The sequence below is a fragment of the Bubalus bubalis genome, chromosome 3 (assembly GCF_019923935.1).
Source record: "Bubalus bubalis isolate 160015118507 breed Murrah chromosome 3, NDDB_SH_1, whole genome shotgun sequence".
Lineage (NCBI taxonomy): Eukaryota > Metazoa > Chordata > Mammalia > Artiodactyla > Bovidae > Bubalus > Bubalus bubalis.
The window spans coordinates 17,852,257-17,871,738 of NC_059159.1; the positions used below are offsets into that span (position 1 = coordinate 17,852,257).

At 43.5% G+C, this 19,482-nt stretch overlaps 1 protein-coding gene across 2 annotated transcripts in view; it reads left to right on the forward strand.

Moving 5' to 3' along the window:
* The first annotated feature begins 57 nt into the window (after positions 1–57).
* LOC102416251 (leucine-rich repeat-containing protein 37A3) overlaps positions 58–19,482 on the forward strand; it is a 53,089-nt gene continuing 33,664 nt past the window's right edge. For both annotated transcript variants that reach the window (XM_025279921.2, XM_025279922.2), the window contains exons 1-3: positions 58–4,934; positions 7,293–7,364; positions 18,051–18,122. In XM_025279921.2, coding sequence (XP_025135706.2) covers positions 97–4,934; positions 7,293–7,364; positions 18,051–18,122 — 4,982 coding nt within the window. In that variant the 5' untranslated portion in view covers positions 58–96. The remainder of the gene's footprint in view (positions 4,935–7,292; positions 7,365–18,050; positions 18,123–19,482) is intronic.

Sequence of the window (19,482 nt, forward strand, 5' to 3'; positions counted from 1 at the left end):
CTCGTTGCGGGCTCACATAACGGTTCGGCTCCCGCTCAGGGGCGGCGCCGGCGCCCCACTGGCCTGGGTCGCTGCGCCCGGGAGCCTCCGCATGTCATGTCCCCGCTGCGCCGCTGGCTCCTCCTTACCTGGCAACCGTTGTGGCTTTTGGTTCAGGCAGCTCAGCCTCTGGAGTGGGCCCAGGGCCCTGTCCAGTTGACCTCGGACCCCCCAGGGCTGACGGAGCCCTGGTCTTCACACTCCTCTGACCTCCTGCCCGAATTGCCCCATGCACTCACACCCGTGGCAGAGCCGGGGGGCTTTAATTACTTGACTTCCTCCTCTCCAGACCACATGTTGGCCCTGCCTCATGAGGATTTGAGTGAGACTCTGGTTCCATACCTGGACTCGGATTCAGCCGGAGAGCTGTTGGCAGAGCCAGATGAGTTTGCTATTCTACACGAGGATCTGGATGACAACCTAACCCAGCATCAAAAACTCCCAGTAGCAGTTCCAGTGCTAGATTGGGATCAGAATCAAGCCTTGGTTCTGCCTCCTCGACACAAAAGTAAGACTAAAACTATAGATCAGCCTGAAAATCACCAATCATTTGAAATACTTGTTCCACCTCTAGGTAGTAAGAGCTCAAAACCAACGAAGTTTATTGTTTCACCTTCAAACCTGAAGAAAGATCTTGTTAAGCATCGACCACTTGCCAAAGTTGTTGTTGGAACTACAAGACAACTTGGAAAAAAAAATCAGGGTCTAGAAGAACTGCAGGATGATTATTTAGATTCCAGTATGGATGCCTTTTATCCTGAGGAGAGTCTACCTATGGATTTTCTGGGGAGCCCAGATCAACCTCCAGAGCCCCCTGAGGCTGAAATTTCTTCATCTCAGCAGGTGCACCACACTCGCCAACCGTTGCCCACTGAGCAGTTGGAATCTTTATCCCAAGAAGAGATGCCTGAGGAGGCTGAATCTTTTTCATCCCAGGAGGAGGCCCAGGCTCAGCATCTGGAGCCCACTGAAGAGGTAGAACCACCTCTACTTCAGCAGGAGGCTCTGTCTCAGTCTTCAGAGGCACCCAAGGAAGTGGAAACCTCAAGCCCTCAGGAGGCCCTAGCCCAGCCTTTGGAGACACCTAAGGAGACTGTAGCTCGACCAGTAGCGCATCATAAAGTTCAGCAGTCACACTTGCACAATGTCACTGTTAAACCTCTGGATCTGGTGCTTACCTTGACTCCAGAGGTCACTAAAGAGGTGGAACCTTCTCCAGTCCAGCAGGAGATCCTATCTCAGCCTCCAGAGCACTTTGAGGGGTTAGAACCTCTTCCAGCCCAACAGGAGGCCCCATCTGAGTTTCCAGAGCAACAATATGGGGTTGAAACTCCTCCAGTGCAGCCGGAGGATCTATCTCAGCCTGCAAAGCATCCTGAGACGGTTGCATCTCTACTCCATCAAGAGACCTCAACTCAAGCTCCAGGGTTCCCTACTGAGTATGTACTCCAACTTCCAATCAGCGATGAGGTAATAGTTCGACCTGGCATTCAACATCAGGTTCATTCACACCTGCACAGTGTTACATTTCAACCTCATGATTTGGGACTTACCATCACTCCTACGCTCACTAAGAAAACTAAATTTCCTGCAACTCAGCAGAAGCCTCCAGAGACCCTGGGGGAGGTTGAACTTTCAAGTGAGCAGGAGCAACCGGCTCAGCCTTCTGAGCTTACCGGGGAAGTTGAAACTTTTCCAAGCCAGCAGGAGACCACAGGCCAGGCCCCCGAGGAAGTGGAGCCTTCTTCAAGTGAACAGGAGGAACTAACTCAGCCTTCTGAGCCTACTGGGGAAGCTGAACCCTCTCTCACCCAGCAGGAGACCCTGACTCAGCTGTCAGACTCTTTTGGAGTAGCTGGATCTTCTCCAGTCCAGGAGGAAGATGCTGCTCCGTCTCCAGAGTCCCCTAATGAGGCTGAATCTTTTCCCACCCAGCAGGAGACCCTAGCTCTGTCTCCAGTGGAGACAGAATCTGCTGCAACCCTGGTGGAGCAACCTGGTCAACATTCAGGCATATCCAATATCACTGTCAAACCTGCAGATCTAGAGCTTACCATAACCACAGAACCCACTCCAGTGGCAGGACTTTCTCCAAGTCAGCAGATGCCTTTGGCTCAGTCCTCAGTGCCCCTTACTAATGCAGAATTTTCTGCATCCCTGCCAGAGGCCCCCACACTGCTTTCACAGTTGCCTGAGGAAGCTGAACCTTTGCCAGTTCAAGTGCCAGCTCCAGTCCCATCTCCAGAAGCTGTTACCCAAATTACACCTTCAGAACAACAGGAGACCCCAGCTCAGGATCCTCAGACCCATGAGATTGTACCTTCTCCACCCCAGCAGGAGGCCACAGCTCAGCGTCCAGAGCTACCTAATGAAATTATAGTTATCTCTCCAGAACATCATGTGACAACAGTTTCTTCTCTAGGTCAGCTTCTGCAGCGGCCCAGCGCCACTATCAAACCTGTGGATCTTGCACTCACCATCACTCCAGCATTCACTAATAAGGTCAAAACGTCTCCACCCCAAAAGGAAACCTTAGCTCAGTCTACAGTGTCCCCTGGGCAGTTAAAACCTTTGTCAGTCCAGCAAGAGGTTTCAAATCAGCCACTGACTGCCTCTGAAAATGAACTTTTTGTGGCCCAGCATGAGCAACCAGCTCAGCCTCCAAAGGACACCGATGATGCTGCTACTCAATCTTTAGTAAAGAATGAGGTAACAGTCTCACCTCTGGGTCCAGTGTTGCCTCATATCACCGCAAAATCCGTGGATCTGGCGGTTGCCCTAACTCCAGGCCCCACTAAAGAGCTTGAACATTCTCCAGTGCAGCTGGAGAACTCTGCTCATACTCCAGATCCCCCTGGGGGGATCGAGCTTCCCTTAGCCCAGGGGGGACACCCAGCTCAGTCTCTGGTTCCCCAGGGGAGCTCAACTGTATCTCTCAAGCCCCCCAAGGAGGTGGTGTCTTCTCCCACACAGCAGGTGCTTCAGACTCAGACATCAGAATCCCCTGCAAAGATGGAACCACTTCCAGACCCTCAGGGGACCCTTCCTCAGCTTCTACGGCCCCCTCAGAATGTAGGATCTTCTCCAAACCAAGAGGAGTTCCCAGCCCCACCCCTTAAAGAGACAGAACCTTCTGCAGCCCAGCAGGGTGCCCCATCTCAGCCTCCAGTGCCACCTACAGAGGTTGTAGCACAAACTCCAATGCTTTATGAGGTGACAGTTTCAACATCAGGACAGGATCAGACTCATCATTCAAACTTAACCAGTGCCACAGTCAAACCTTTGGCCCAGAAGCCTACCATAACTCCAGAACCTACACCCCTGGAGGCGACAATTCCTAATCCAGAGCAGGTTCAAGTTCAACATCCAACCTTGACTGAGGTCACAGTTCAACCTTTGGACCTTGAACTGACCATAAAGCCAGAGCCTACCAAGGAGGAAGAACCTTTTCCAACCATGCAGGAGCTACCACCTCAGCCTGTAAAGCCACCTAAGGAGGTTGTGGCTGATTCAACTCCAGGCCAGTATCAAGCTCAGAATCCAACACTGCCCAGCATCACAGTTCAGCCTCTTAACCCGGAGCCTACTGTAACTCCAGAGCCTACTGTAGAAGCTGAATCCTCGACAGCTCTTCGCCCCAAACCCCCTGAGGTGACGCTTCCAAATCCAGAGCAAGTTCAGTCTCAGTTGACAGAGTTCGCAGTTCAACCTTTGGACCTGGAACTTACCATAACTCCAGAATCCACAAATGAGGCTGAATCTTCTTCAGCCACGCAGGAGACCCCAGCTCAGCATCCAGTGCAGCAAGAGGTGACTGTTCCAATGCCAGCTCAGAGCCAACTGCCGCCCAGTGTTCAACCATCGGACCAGAGGCCTAACACAACTCCAGAACCTACGACAGAGGCTGAATATTCCACAGGCCTGCAGCAGACTGCAGCTATTCCACCATACCCCGAGTTAACACTGCCACATCCAAAGCCAGTTCAGTCTCAGCGCCCAGCTTTGAGTGAGGTCACCTTTCAATCTTTGGACCTGGAACTTACACTAACTCCGGAATCCACTGTGGAGGTCGAACCTTCTCCAACTGTGCAGCAGACCCAAGCTCAGCCTCCAAAACCCATTAAGGAAGTTGTAGCTCAGCCTCCATTGTATTCCGAGGTGACAGGTCCAGCACTCGAGGCAGCGTCGCCCGCTGTCACCGCTTATCACGTGGACCTGGAGCTTACCGTAACTCCAGAACCTGCTACATCTGAACATTCTACTTCCCTGCCACAGACCACAGCGTCTCCTTCAGAACAGCCTGAGGGGACACTTGCCCATCCAAACCTGACTGAAGTCACGGTTCAACCTATGGACGTGGAAGTTAACGTTACCGCAGTGAATAATACAGAGACTGAACCTCCTCCAACCCTGCAGGAGACCCCAAGTAAGGATCAAAGTCAGCCTCCAACATCACCCAGCGTCACAACTCATCATGCAAACCTGGAGCTTACCGTAACCCCGGAACCTGCTATGGTGTCTGAATATTCTACCGCCCTGCAGCAGACCACGGCTCCCCCAGAGGGGACGCTTCCACCACCAAACCTGACTCAAGCCACAGTCCCAACTGTGGACCTGGGTGTTAGCATATCTCAGCAACCGAGGCCATCTGGGATGACATCTCAGGTGGTTCTTTTTCCTTTGACTCCATTTTCGGAACCCACAAGTCCCCCTGGTGTAAAACATATCCCAGGAAAGAAGCAACCAGTACAGAATGCCCCCACAGCCATCAACGTATGTAAGCTCTGTACCTGCAAAGACGAGACGCTGTCGTGTGTTGGTCTGAGTGCAAAGCAGAAGCTCCACAGAGTGCCTGAGCCAGGGCCCAACTCCTACAATGGCACCTTCACCATCTTGTAAGAATGGCCTTTCTTTATTTGTTCTCTGCATCCTGCCTAACATGGCAGCCCCTCTTCCAGGTTTTCCTGGGTCTTTCTCATCTCCCCTACCCATATTGACTGACTTGCTATTTTTAACCTTTCATTTGTCAACGATTCCTTATATTCATTCTCCTCCTTACTCTTGTTCCCTCTTCTCCAGTCTTTTACTTATAATCACCCCTATTCTTTTTCCTTCTCTATTTTTTACCCCATTATTTAATTCCTCAACATCTACTCTTCTCCCATCTTTGCTCCATCCTCTTTACAGCAACATGTCCCTCTCCCCACCTCATTGGTGGTGAAACAACAAATGGTTAAGAGTAGAGATTCCAGAGCTGAACTGCCTGGGTTTGAACCCACATCTGTAATTTGTTAGCTTTGTGACTCAATTTCCACATCTGTAAAGTGGGAATTATGATAGTCGTCATCTCATAGGATTGTTGTGAGATTTAGATGAGTTAATACATGTAAAGCTCTTATATCAGTGCCTAACATATATGGGCTTTCCTGGTGCCTCAAATGGTTAAGAATCTGCCTGCAATGTGGGATACCCAGGTTCGATCCCTGGGTCAGGAAGATCCTCTGGAGAAGGAAATTGCCATTTCCAGTATTCTTGCCTAGAGGATTCCATGGACAGAGGAGCCTGGCAGGTTCCATAGGGTCTCAAAGAGTCAGACCCAACTGAGCGACTTAACACACACAATACCTGTAAAACAAAATACATGTAAAATACATGTAAAACATCAGTGCCTAGCATAAATGTTAGTGTTAGCTATTATTATATTCAGTTCCTCAGTTATATCTAGAACTCATCTTTGTCCCCTGACTTTCTATGTATAACACCCATTTTGTGCCCAACACAGGGCTAAGTACTGTGGGAGCCACAAAAGTATGACATTGTCTACAGAACATGACAATGATAGGTGAGAAGAAAGGGGATGTGCTTTAAAAGGGAGATAATATGCAGTTAAGCATTAAAAGAGATGCAGATATCTGCTGTAGTTCACCAGAATCTGTAATCATTAGGGTGTGGAGGTCAGGGAAAGCTGCATGGATAAGTTAAAACTTCAGCTGGGACTAAAACATTGGCTGTGATTTGTTAGAGAGAAAACAGAGAGCACGGTCGAGGCAAATGTATGCCTGCGAGGATGATCAGGATTTCATAGATTAGTCTGGCTGTAAAAAGAAGTGGGTCGGTGGTGGTGGTTTAGTAGCTAAGTCATTTCTGACTCTTTGTGACCCCGTGGACTGTAGCCCACCAGGCACTGCCACCAATGGGATTTCCCAGGCAAGAATTCTGGAATGGATTGCTGTTTCCTTCTCCAAGGGATCTTCCTGACCCAGGGATCAAACCCACATCTGCATTGGCAAGTGAATTCCTTATCACTGAGCCACCAGGGAAGCCCAAAAGATTGGGTTAGAGAACAATGAAAGCTATGATTATGAAAAACCTTGGCTATCCTAATGGAGGTTTGAAAGCGATGATGTAAGACATGCGAAGCCACTGAAAGTTTTCAAGCAAGAAAAATGATTAAAACAAGAGAATTATTAAGACCAAATAAATGGTCTAGCAAAATCTAGGGGTAAAGTGAGAAAGGGCTGAATTAGAGTGGTTGTGAGAGGAGTAGAAAGAAAATCATGAGAGCATGACAAAGGCAAAATCAACTAGATGTAGTCATTGACTAGCACTGGGGGACTTGGGTATGTGGGAAAGAGAAAAATCGCATATGTTGATGGGGCTTCCCAGGTGGTGCTAGTGGTAAAGAACCCACCTGCCAAAGCAGGAGACATAAGAGACATGGGTTGATTCCCTGGGTTGGGAAGATCCCCTGGAGAAGGAAATGGCAACCCACTCCAATCTTCTTGCCTGGAGAATTCCATGGAGAGAGGAGCCTGGCAGGTTACAGTCCATGGAGTTGCAAAGAGTTGGACACAACTGAAGCGACTTAGCATGCATGCACGATGGGGAGAATGATGGTGGTATAACAAGTGGAAATATAGCAGTTGGAAGGAGAGCTAGTTTGAGGAAGATGAGTTCCGTTTTAAGCATTTAAGGTTTGATCCCTGGGTTGGGAAGATCACCCAGAAAAGGGAATGGCTACTCACTCCAGTATTCTTGCCTGGAGAATCTCATGAACAGAGGAGCCTGGTGGGTTTATAGTCCAGAGGGTCACAAAGAGATGGACTAAGCACACACATTGGGAAGCTGTGGGAATTAAAAATCTGTTTTTCTTCTGCATTTTAATATTCCCCATAAGGTGGCCATGGTTCTTTTACATATTCTCTTCATTCTTTTCCTGCCTATTCAAGGATATAACCTCTGTTTCTCCACAGAAATTTCCAAGGAAACTATATTTCTTACATTGATGAAAATATATGGAAGGCATACCGTTGGGCTGAGAAACTGTGAGTATATTCTCTCCAAATGTGAATACAAACTGCTAACTGTCTTATAAGAGTTTAGTATATATCCTTCCAGACTCTTTCGTATACATTTGAATACATATATATTTCCAGATAACCAAATAGGTTTGTTGTATGATTTTCTTATCTTTTTTACACAAATGAAACATCCTGCAACTTGACTCTTTCACTTCATGATGTCTTAGATTTCTTTCATTCCTAGTACATAGAGGGTTAACCCATTCAATTCAACTCCTGAATAATATTGCATAGTATAAATGTATCACAGTTTAATAATGCCCCTATTGAAGGATGTTTGTATGTCCAGTTTTCTTGTTGCATGCATTGCTGCAATGAATATCCTCATACAGGCACCTCTGTGAATCTGGTCAGGTATTTCTGTAGAATAGATATCTAGAAATGGGATTATTGGGGCAAAGACTATGTAGAAATAAATTGTTCAGTTCAGTCTCTCAGTCATGTCCGACTCTGTGACCCCATAAACCGCAGCACACCAGGCCTCCCTGTCCATCACCAACTCCCGGAGTTTACCCAAAATCATGTCCATTGAGTCGATGATGCCATCTAACCATCTCATCCTCTGTCATCCCTTTCTCCTTCTGCCCTCAATTTTCCCAACATCAGGGTCTTTTCAAATGAGTCAGCTCTTCGCATGAGGTGGCCAAAATATTGGAGTTTCAGCTTCAACGTCAGTCCTTCCAATGAACACCCAGGACTGATCTCCTTTAGGATGGACTGGTTGGATCTCCTTGCAGTCCAAGGGACGCCCAAGAGTCTTCTCCAACACCACAGTTCAAAAGGATCAATTCTTCTGTGCTCAGCTTTCTTTATAGTCCAAGTCTCACATCCATACATGACTACTGGAAAAACCATAGCCTTGACTAGACAGACCTTTGTTGGCAAAGTAATGTCTCTGCTTTTGAATATGCTGTCTAGGTTGGTCATAACTTTCCTTCCAAGGAGTAAGCATCTTTTAATTTCATGGCTGAAATCACCATCTGCAGTGATTTTGGAGCTCAAAAAAATAAAATCTGACACTGTTTCCACTGTTTCCCCATCTATTTCCCATGAAGTGATGGGACCAGATGCCATGATCTTAGTTATCTGAATGTTGAGCTTTAAGCCAACTTTTTCACTCTCCACTTTCACTTTCATCAAGAGGCTCTTTAGTTCCTCTTCACTTTCTGCCATAAGGGTGATGTCATCTGCATATCTGAGGTTATTGATATTTCTCCCAGCAATCTTGATTCCAGCTTGTGCTTCATCCATCCCAGCGTTTCTCATGATGTACTCTGCATGTAATTTAAATAAGCAGGATGACAATATACAGCCTTGACGTACTCCTTTTCCTATTTGGAACCAGTCTGTTGTTCCATGTCCAGTTCTAACTGTTGCTTCCTGACCTGCATACAGGTTTCTCAAGAGGCAGGTCAGGTGGTCTGGCATGCCCATCTCTTTCAGAATTTTCCACAGTTTATTGTGATCCACACAGTCAAAGGCTTTGGCATAGTCAATAAAGCAGAAATAGATGTTTTTCTGGAACTCTCTTGCTTTTTCCATGATCCAGCAGATGTTGGCAATTTGATCTCTGGTTCCTCTGGCTTGTCTAAATCTAGCTTGAACATCTGGAAGTCCATGGTTCACGTACTGTTGAAGCCCGGCTAGGAGAATTTTGAGCATTACTTTACTAGCGTGTGAGATGAGTGCAGTTGTGCGGTAGTTTGAGCATTCTTTGGCATTGCCTTTCTTTGGGATTGGAATGAAAACTGACCTTTTCCAGTCCTGTGGCCACTGCTGAGTTTTCCAAATTTGCTGGCATATTGAGTGCAGCACTTTCACAGCATCATCTTTCAGGATTTGAAATAGCTTAACTGGAATTTCATCACTTCCACTAGCTTTGTTAGTAGTGATGCTTCCTAAGGCCCACTTGACTTCACATTCCAGGATGTCTGGCTCTAGGTGAGTGTGAGTGATCACACCATCATGATTATCTTGGTCGTGAAGATCTTTTTTGTACAGTTCTGTGTATTCTTGCCACTTCTTCTTAATATCTTCTGCTTCTGTTAGGTCCATACCATTTCTGTCCTTTATTGAGCCCATCTTTGCCTGAAATGTTCCCTTGGTATCTCTAATTTTCTTGAAGAGATCTCTAGTCTTTCCATTCTGTTGTTTTCCTCTATTTCTTTGCGTTGATCGCTGAGGAATGCTTTCTTATCTCTCCTTGCTATTCTTTGGAACTCTGCATTCAGATGCCTTTATCTTTCCTTTTCTCCTTTGCTTTTCGCTTCTCTTCTTTTCACAGCTATTTGTAAGGCCTCCTCAGACAGCCATTTTGCTGTCATCTGCATATCTGTCATGATTTTTGCATTTCTTTTTCTGGGGATGATCTTGATCCCTGTCTCCTATACAATGTCACGAACCTCCGTCCATAGTTCATCAGGCACTCTGTCTATCAGATCTAGTCCCTTAAATCTATTTCTTACTGGCACTGTATAATCATAAGGGATTTGATTTAGGTCATACCTGAATGGTCTAGTGGTTTTTCCCACTTTTTTCAATTTCAGTCTGAATTTGGCAACAAGGAATTCATGATCCGAGCCACAGTCAGCTCCCTGTCTTGTTTTTGCTGACTGTATAGAGCTTCTCCATCTTTGGCTGCAAAGAATATAATCAATCTGATTTGGTGTTGACCATGTTCTACTCCAATCAACATGCCATGATGACATTCATTTCCCCCACATTCCTTCTACCATTGGATATTCTCCGCCCCGCCCCCCACTCTTTTTTTGGCTAATCTAATGGGTGAATCAAAGAGGTCTGATCTGAATTTGAATTTTTCTAATCATTTATGAATTTAAATGTCTGTATATGTTTACTGAACATTTGTCTTTCTAAATTGTCCTTAGTCCATTTTTCTGTTATTTTTTTATTGATTTGTAGAAAAAAATCTGCTTAGATACATAAGTGATTTTGGGAAAAAAACATTCAAAGTAATTAACTAGTATTTTTCATGACCGTTTGTGGTCATATCATTCATTCAACTTGAACAGACCAGTCATAAATGAATTTTGAATTAATAATAAAAGACATAACAGTCAATCTAAAAGTAGGGATTATGACCACCCTTAGAGACATGTTCCCTTAGTTTGACTATCTTATTGGTAAGGAAAAAATGCTAGAACCAGGCAATTTTTTTAAATTACAGATTTCATAACTTCAAAATGTAGTTTATATTTCCCATGATAGTATCTAACTTGGAGATTTTATTTCCGAAACTTGTAAGAAGAATGAAAGTCATGTGGCACAAGAAATAGATTAACATTCGTTTCCTCTGAGGAGTAGAAGGGAATGGTAGACTAAGGGACAGAGGTAAGAGAAAAAGTTTGGATTGTGTACTATATATCTTTGGGATTTTGAGCCAAATATGTAATATATATTTGTAATATATAGTCACAAAATATGTGAATATATATTACATATTTTGTGAAAAATAAATTTAAAATAAAAAGTTAACTGTTAAAAAGCCTGTGTTTGGGAAGTGATACAGTGTAACATGAATCTGGTAAAATTTGAAGATTTCTCAGCCAGCTTGAGGTTTATACCTTATAAGCAGAGGTTCCTAACTTGGTGTCAGTGGTTCCCCAGGGCAGAATTTTTTAATCTCCCTCCTGATCCCCCATGTATGTCTCTTTGGCGTATAATCTACAGAAGCTTATGTTCTTGGGATAATGTTTTTAAGTGTATAATACATCAAAATATATAGAAAAACAAAGGAAACCGACTATATTGCAACACTGACTAGTTTTCAGGATAGTTTAAAAATCAGTGATATAGTAATAAATATGCTTCTCTTAGCACATTAAATAACAAGATAGTGGTAGGCCAATAAATGTTATACCTCAGGGTAGTGGTGTGAATAAATGATATTTTGAGATATCTGCAATGTACATGTGATATGAAATGATCTGTGATTTCTACTGGGGACCAAGTTAACTACTACTGATCTACTGTGATTTGTTGCCTTTATTCATAATGGAAGGAAATGCTGATTTTACTGAGAGATTGTGAAAGTTGAGATGTAATTTTGTTTCCCATCCAAGTTTAGCCCTCTGAATTCAGTCTACTCTGTTCATAGACCTCTGCCCTAAAAGGATGGTCCACAAATGGAAATTGCACATATACTTTTACAAGTGTTCGAGGCAGTGCAGTTTTCTAGGGAAAAGGACATTGTTTTTATGAAATTCTCAATGGATTCTTCTCTCAAAAGATTTAGTCACAAATGTAGGGGAGAAGACATTTCTTTCCCTGTACTTAGCCTCATCAGTTCAGTTCAGTCCCTCAGTCATGTCCGACTCTTTGCGACCCCATGAATCACAGCACTCCAGGCCTCCCTGTCCATCACCAACTCCCAGAGTTCACTCAGACTCACGTCCATCAAGTCGGTGATGCCATCCAGCCATCTCATCCTCTGGCGTCCCCTTCTCCTCCTGCCCCCAATCCCTCCCAGCATCGGGGTCTTTTCCAATGAGTCAACTCTTCGCATCAGGTGGCCAAAGTACTGGAGTTTCAGCTTTAGCATCATTCCTTCCAAAGAAATCCCAGGGCTGATCTCCTTCAGAATGGACTGGTTGGATCTCCTTGCAGTCCAAGGGACCCTCAAGAGTCTTCTCCAACACCACAGTTCAAAAGCATCAATTCTTTGGCGCTCAGCCTTCTTCACAGTCCAACTCTCACATCCATACATGACCACAGGAGAAACCATAGCCTTGACTAGCCGGATCTTTGTTGGCAAAGTAATGTCTCTGCTTTTCAATGTGCTGTCTAGGTTAGTCATAACTTTCCTTCCAAGGAGTAAGCGTCTTTTAATTTCATGGCTGCAGTCACCATCTGCAGTGATTTTGGAGCCCCCAAAAATAAAATCCGACACTGTTTCCACTGTTTCCCCATCTATTTCCCATGAAGTGATGGGACCAGATGCCATGATCTTAGTTTTCTGAATGTTGAGCTTTAAGCCAACTTTTTCACTCTCCACTTTCACTTTCATCAAGAGGCTTTTTAGTTCCTCTTCACTTTTTGCCATAAGGGTGGTGTCATCTGCATATCTGAGGTTATTGATATTTCTCCCAGCAATCTTGATTCCAGCTTGTGTTTCTTCCAGTCCAGTGTTTCTCATGATGTACTCTGCATGTAAGTTAAATAAGCAGGATGACAATATACAGCCTTGACGTACTCCTTTTCCTATTTGGAACCAGTCTGTTGTTCCATGTCCAGTTCTAACTGTTGCTTCCTGACCTGCATACAGGTTTCTCAAGAGGCAGGTCAGGTGGTCTGGTATGCCCATCTCTTTCAGAATTTTCCACAGTTTATTGTGATCCACACAGTCAAAGGCTTTGGCACAGTCAATAAAGCAGAAATAGATGTTTTTCTGAAACTCTCTTGCTTTTTCGACGATCCATCGGATGTTGGCAATTTAATCTCTGGTTCCTTTGCCTTTTCTAAAACCAGCTTGAACATCAGGAAGTTCACGGGTCACGTATTCCTGAAGCCTGGCTTGGAGAATTTTGAGCATTACTTTACTAGCATGTGAGATGAGTGCAATTGTGTGGTAGTTTGAGCATTCTTGGCATTGCCTTTCTTTGGGATTAGAATGAAAACTGACCTTTTCCAGTCCTGTGGCCACTGCTGAGTTTTCCAAATTTGCTGACATATTGAGTGCAGCACTTTCACAGCATCATCTTTCAGGATTTGAAATAGCTTAACTGGAATTCCATCACCTCCGCTAGCTTTGTTTGTAGTGATGCTTTCTAAGGCCCACTTGACTTCACATTCCAGGATGTCTGGCTCTAGGTGAGTGATCACACCATCGTGATTATTTGGGTCGTGATGATCTTTTTTGTACAGTTCTGTGTATTCTTGCCACTTCTTCTTAATATCTTCTGCTTCTGTTAGGTCCATACCATTTCTGTCCTTTATTGAGCCCATCTTTGCATGAAATGTTCCCTTGGTATCTCTAATTTTATTGAAGAGATCTCTAGTCTTTCCCATTCTGTTGTTTTCCTCTATTTCTTTGCATTGATCGCTGAGGAAGGCTTTCTTATCTCTCCTTGCTATTCTTTGGAACTCTGCATTCAGATGCCTTTATCTTTCCTTTTCTCCTTTGCTTTTCGCTTCTCTTCTTTTCACAGCTATTTGTAAGGCCTCCCCAGACATCCATTTTGCTTTTTTGCATTTCTTTTCCATGGGGATGGTCTTGATCTCTGTCTCCTGTACAGTGTCACGAACCTCATTCCATAGTTCATCAGGCACTCTGTCTATCAGATCTAGTCCCTTAAATCTATTTCTTACTTGTACTGTATAATCATAAGGGATTTGATTTAGATAATACCTGAATGGTCTAGTGGTTTTCCCTACTTTCTTCAATTTAAGTCTGAATTTGGCAATGAGTTCATGATCTGAGCCACAGTCAGATCCTGGTCTTGTTTTTGTTGACTATATAGAGCTTCTCCATCTTTGGCTGCAAAGAATATAATCACTCTGATTTCGGTGTTGACCATCTGGTGATGTCCATGTGTACAGTCTTCTCTTGTGTTGTTGGAAGAGGGTGTTTGTTATGACCAGTGCATTTTCTTGGCAAAACTCTGTTAGTCTTTGCCCTGCTTCATTCCGTATTCTAAGGCCAAATTTGCCTGTTACTCCAGGTGTTTCTTGACTTCCTACTTTTGCATTCCAGTCCCCTATAATGAAAAGGACATCTTTTTTGAGTGTTAGTTCTAAAAGGTCTTGTAGGTCTTCATAGAACCATTCAACTTCAGCTTCTTCAGCATTACTGGTTGGGGCATAGACTTGTATTACTGTGATATTGAATGGTTTGCCTTGGAAACGAACAGAGATCATTCTGTCATTTTTGAGATTGCATCCAAGTACTGCTTTTTGGACTCTTTTGTTGACCATGATGGCTACTCCATTTCTTCTGAGGGATTCCTGCCCGCAGTAGTAGATATAATGGTCATCTGAGTTAAATTCACCCATTCCAGTCCATTTCAGTTTGCTGATTCCTAGAATGTCGACATTCACTCTTGCCATCTCTTGTTTGACTACTTCCAATTTGCCTTGATTCATGGACCTGACATTCCAGGTTCCTATGCAATATTGCTCTTGACAGCATCGGACCTTGCTTCTATCACCAGTCACATCCACAGCTGGGTATTGTTTTTGCTTTGGCTCCATCCCTTCATTCTTTCTGGAGTTATTACTCCACTGATCTCCAGTAGCATATTGGGCACCTACTGACCTGGGGAGTTTCTCTTTCAGTATCCTATCATTTTGCCTTTTCATACTGTTCATGGGGTTCTCAAGGCAAGAATACTGAAGTGGTTTGCCATTCCCTTCTCCAGTGGACCACATTCTGTCAGATCTCTCCACCATGACCCGCCCGTCTTGGGTTGCCCCACAGGCATGGCTTAGTTTCATTGAGTTAGAAAAGGCTGTGGTCCTAGTGTGATTAGATTGACTAGTTTTCTGTGAGTATGGTTTCAGTGTGTCTGCCTTCTGATGCCCTCTTGCAACATCTACCGTGTTACTTGGGTTTCTCTTACCTGGGGCGTGGGTTATCTCTTCACGGCTGCTCCAGCAAAGTGCAGCCGCTGCTCCTTCCCTTGCACGAGGGGTATCTCCTCACCACCTTTCTTCCTGACCTTCAACGTGGGATAGCTCCTCCTAGGCCCTCCTGCGCCCCGTGCAGCCACTGCTCCTTGGACGTGGGGTTGGTCCTCCTGGCCGCCGCCCCGGACCTCGGACGCGGGGTAGCTCCTCTCGGCTGCTGCCCCTGACCTCGGGTGTGCGGTAACTCCTCTTGGCCACCGCCCTTTGGGCATGGGGTCCTTCCGGCTTCTGCCCCTGGCCTCGGGCGTGGGGTAGCTCCTCTTGGCCGCAGCCGCCCGCGCTTAGTGCGCCATTCGGTCGCAGCTGCCCGCGCTTACCCTCATGAATGATGGTAAATGGATGATTTGATTTAAATGAAAATATCAAATAGTTGATAACCCGTCACTTTTTGAATTCATTCAATAAATATTTTTTTGAGTGTCTTCTATGTGCCAGGAACTGTTTTACATGCTGGGAGACAGGCCCCAAAACAAAAAAGACCAAGTATTCCAGTTCTTAGGGGGGGTTACAAATACATAAAAATAAGTAAGTATAATAAATAAATAGATATAATTTTAAGTTTAATGAATACGTTGGAGAGAAAGAAAGCAAAGTCGAGTAAATCACTTCTAGAATGGCCTACTATTTGCATTATACGTATAGCTGAGTCAAAGAAACACTGAGCCCTCTCAGTTTTCTAGAAGTTGCAGAACGGAGAGAAGGATAATTGTCTATAAATATAGAATCAAGAATGAATGTGAAACTTAGAAGATTGCCTTAGATAAGAACCCTGGTCAGAAGTAAAACATGGATGTTTCTTAAACATTACTTCATGCCTGGTTTTGATATTTTCATGATGTGAGAAAGTTTTCGATCTGGATTGATTCCCCATAGTTTTAAATTTCTTGCCTCAGAATGAATGTTTGGAGTTCTACAGATCAGTAGACTTTATTTCAGTTAGTTGCTTATTTGAAGCTCTTTTTGGGGGTACTTTTTGGTGACTGACACTCTCAATCTAAACTTTACTTCTAGGTTGCATTTATTACTGTTATTTTTTAAAATTTTAATATCCCGCCATCCAAACAAGTCCACAAAAAGAAACCCCATTAATTTAAAATACATATTCTTGGTTACTCTCTGTCCTCCCACAATATTCAAACTCCAACTAGTCTTCTATGGGCATCAGCCAATCAAAGAAGACAGTGCAGTGAAGAGTTGATCATCAGCCCCATCTCTTCACTGTCCTGATTGAGTCCTTGTCAGTGTTCAGACTTATAACTAGTACATACGAGTTTCACTTCTGTCTCAACCTTTTTCATATATCATTATTTCCTGTGACTTTTGTAAATCACCTATGGTGTACACAGTTTTTTTACATGATGCGGGGAGGTAGAGGTCTTTCCAACTTTCAAAGTTACAAAAAGGGTTACTATAAATGTCGTTGGACATATTGATTTGAGCTTCCCAGGTGGAGCTAGTAGTAAAGAACCTGCCTACCAATGCAGGAGACATAAGAGATGCAGGTTTGATCCCTGGATTGGGAAGATCCCCTGGAGGAGGAAATGGCAACTCACTCCAGTATTCTTGCCTGGGAAATCCCATGGATAGAGGAACCTGGCAGGCTACAGTAAGTGGAGTTGCTTCTGTCTTGAACTTTTTCATATATCATTATTTCCTGTGACTTTTGTATATCACCTATGGTGTACTCAGTTTTGTTATGTGATGTGGGGAGGTAGAGTTCTTTCCAACTTTTGAAGTTATGGAAAGGGTTACTATAAACGTCATTGGACATACTGATTTTTTTTTTCTTTTAAAATCATTTCCATGGAAATATGAAACCACTACTTAACCGAGGTGAGGAAAGAGTCAGTCTTAGCACCATCTGTTGACCATTCCCCCTTCACCTGTCCATCACTGCTGTTCTTTCTAACATGGTGAATTTCAAATTGAGGTCAGGATCTTTGAAGCATTTTCAGGACTCCGAGAGTTCTTTGTGGAAATTCTGTGGGAATAAAGTCTTCTGTGTTTTTGTTTTAGTGATCCTTTGTACATGCCTTTGAAAATGTATATGCCTGTATTCTATATAATATGAAGCATCTTATAACTGAGTTACAGAGTTTCCAGGTAGTAATACTTTAATTCTCATAAGCTATGAGTAAAGAATTAATTTATGAGATGGAATCAAGCTATGAGGTGGAATTAATATAAATATGTGACCAAGATACACTGTGAGTGAAAAACAATGTTTTAAATGCAGAACTCAGTGAAAATATTCACAAGGCAACATAACGTGTGCTCAGATCCCCAAGACTCCTGAAGAATGTACCACTGTTAATATTGCAAGGAAGGGGATTCTTGCAGGCAAGAGAAACTGACCTCTGATATCTTTATAGAGTTTCTTCTTTACTAAAGTCAGAGAGAAAGCTGTGATTGGAAAGGTCTGCCCAGGGACTCCTCAGATGCTGACAGGATTCTTTTCTGACATGAGTGGTATCACACAGGGATTTGTTTCATAATTATTAAACTGAACAATTGTATATATTTTATGCATATTTTTTAAATATGCAAATAATTTTCAAAAAAGTTTTCCTAGAGGAAAAAAATCAAATGGCTTCATTTGCAGCCCTGATACAGTTCTGTGTGGAACTTCCCAATAAGGTTTGGGAAAAGAGAAGAGGGAAGGACACCTCTGCAATGTTGGTGCTGCCCAGAGTTGGATTCTAAGAGAAATCCTGTGATCTAGGGAGTAGGCATTAACTGAATGATCTGTATGATTTGGTGGGAAGAGTGGATGGAGTGTGTGTGTATGTGTGTGTGTGTGTGATGGAGAGAGATGGACACAGCAAAGAATGTGAGGAGAAAGGTTTAAATGAAAACAGAGCAGAAATTGCCACCCCTAAATTAAATAAAAATTAGGGTGTTTAGATGGCACCATTACTTAGCTTCCTCCGCTTACAGGAGTACTATGTAGTAAATGGTTATAGTTATTTTGCATTTTGATTAAGAAATAACCTTTTCATTTTTCAGAATTCTCAGTGAAAATTCGTTGACTGAATTACACAAGGACTCATTTGAAGGCTTGCTATCCCTCCAATATTTGTAAGTTAATTAGTGAATCATATTTATTTATGAGATCTTCTCTATAAAATAACTATGGGGTTCAAATTAGATAATCTCTTCAATTTCTTCCACCCATACAATTCTACAATTTTGTAAGTCTGTGTAGGGCCCAAGCCCATCTCTACCATTAAATACCTCCTAATCATTTTTTAATTTAATTATGTAGACAAGATATAGATAGGAAAATACCCTTTAGTTGTAGAGGAAAAGTGGTAATGGGATCTGAGCAATTATAGACTCCCATGTCTATAACATTATATATAAATGTTCATATACTATCTGCTTATATTTTGTTCATGACTCAAATCTGACCCATGGTCCATTTTTATACAGCCCATAAGTTTAAAATGATTTTTAAAGGGTTGTAAATGAAAAAAAAAAAAGAGAGAAAGAAAGAAATATATGTGACAGAGACTATGTCGCCTGCAAAGCCTAAGATATTTACTCCCTGGCCCTTTTGGAAAAGGTTGAAAAATTTGTTTTAGTAAAATGAGAGAAATTAAAGTTAACTTCAAATTGTCACCCACGGGAAAGAAAATATAGAGCACTTACATGAGTGTGAATGCCATTAACTCATAATTTTGATAATTTAATCTAAGCTAAAACTGGATCAGTTCAGTTCAGTCGCTCAGTCGTGTCCGACTCTTGGCGACCCTATGAATCGCAGCACGCCAGGCCTCCCTGTCCATCACCAATTCCCAGAGTTCACTCAGACTCACATCCATCAAGTCGGTGATGCCATCCAGCCATCTCATCCTCTGGCGTCCCCTTCTCCTCCTGCCCCCAGTCCCTCTCAGCATCAGGGTCTTTTCCAATGAGTCAACTCTTCGCATCAGGTGGCCAAAGTACTGGAGTTTCAGCTTTAGCATCATTCCTTCCAAAGAACACCCAGGACTCATCTCCTTTAGAATGGACTGGTTGGATCTCCTTGCAGTCCAAGAGACTCTCAAGAGTCTTCTCCAACACCATAGTTCAAAAGCATCAATTCTTTGGCCCTCAGCTTTCTTTAGAGTCCAACTCTCACATCCATACATGACCACTGGAAAAACATAGCCTTGACTAAATGGACCTTTGCTGGCAAAGTAATGTCTTTGCTTTTGAATATGCTATCTAAGCTGGTCAAAACTTTCCTTCCAAGGAGTAAGTGTCTTATAATTTCATGGCTACAGTCACCATCTGCAGTGATTTTGGAGCCCCCAAAAATAAAATCCGACACTGTTTCCACTGTTTCCCCATCTATTTCCCATGAAGTGATGGGACCAGATGCCACGATCTTAGTTTTCTGAATGTTGAGCTTTAAGCCAACTTTTTCACTCTCCTCTTTCAATTTCATCTAGAG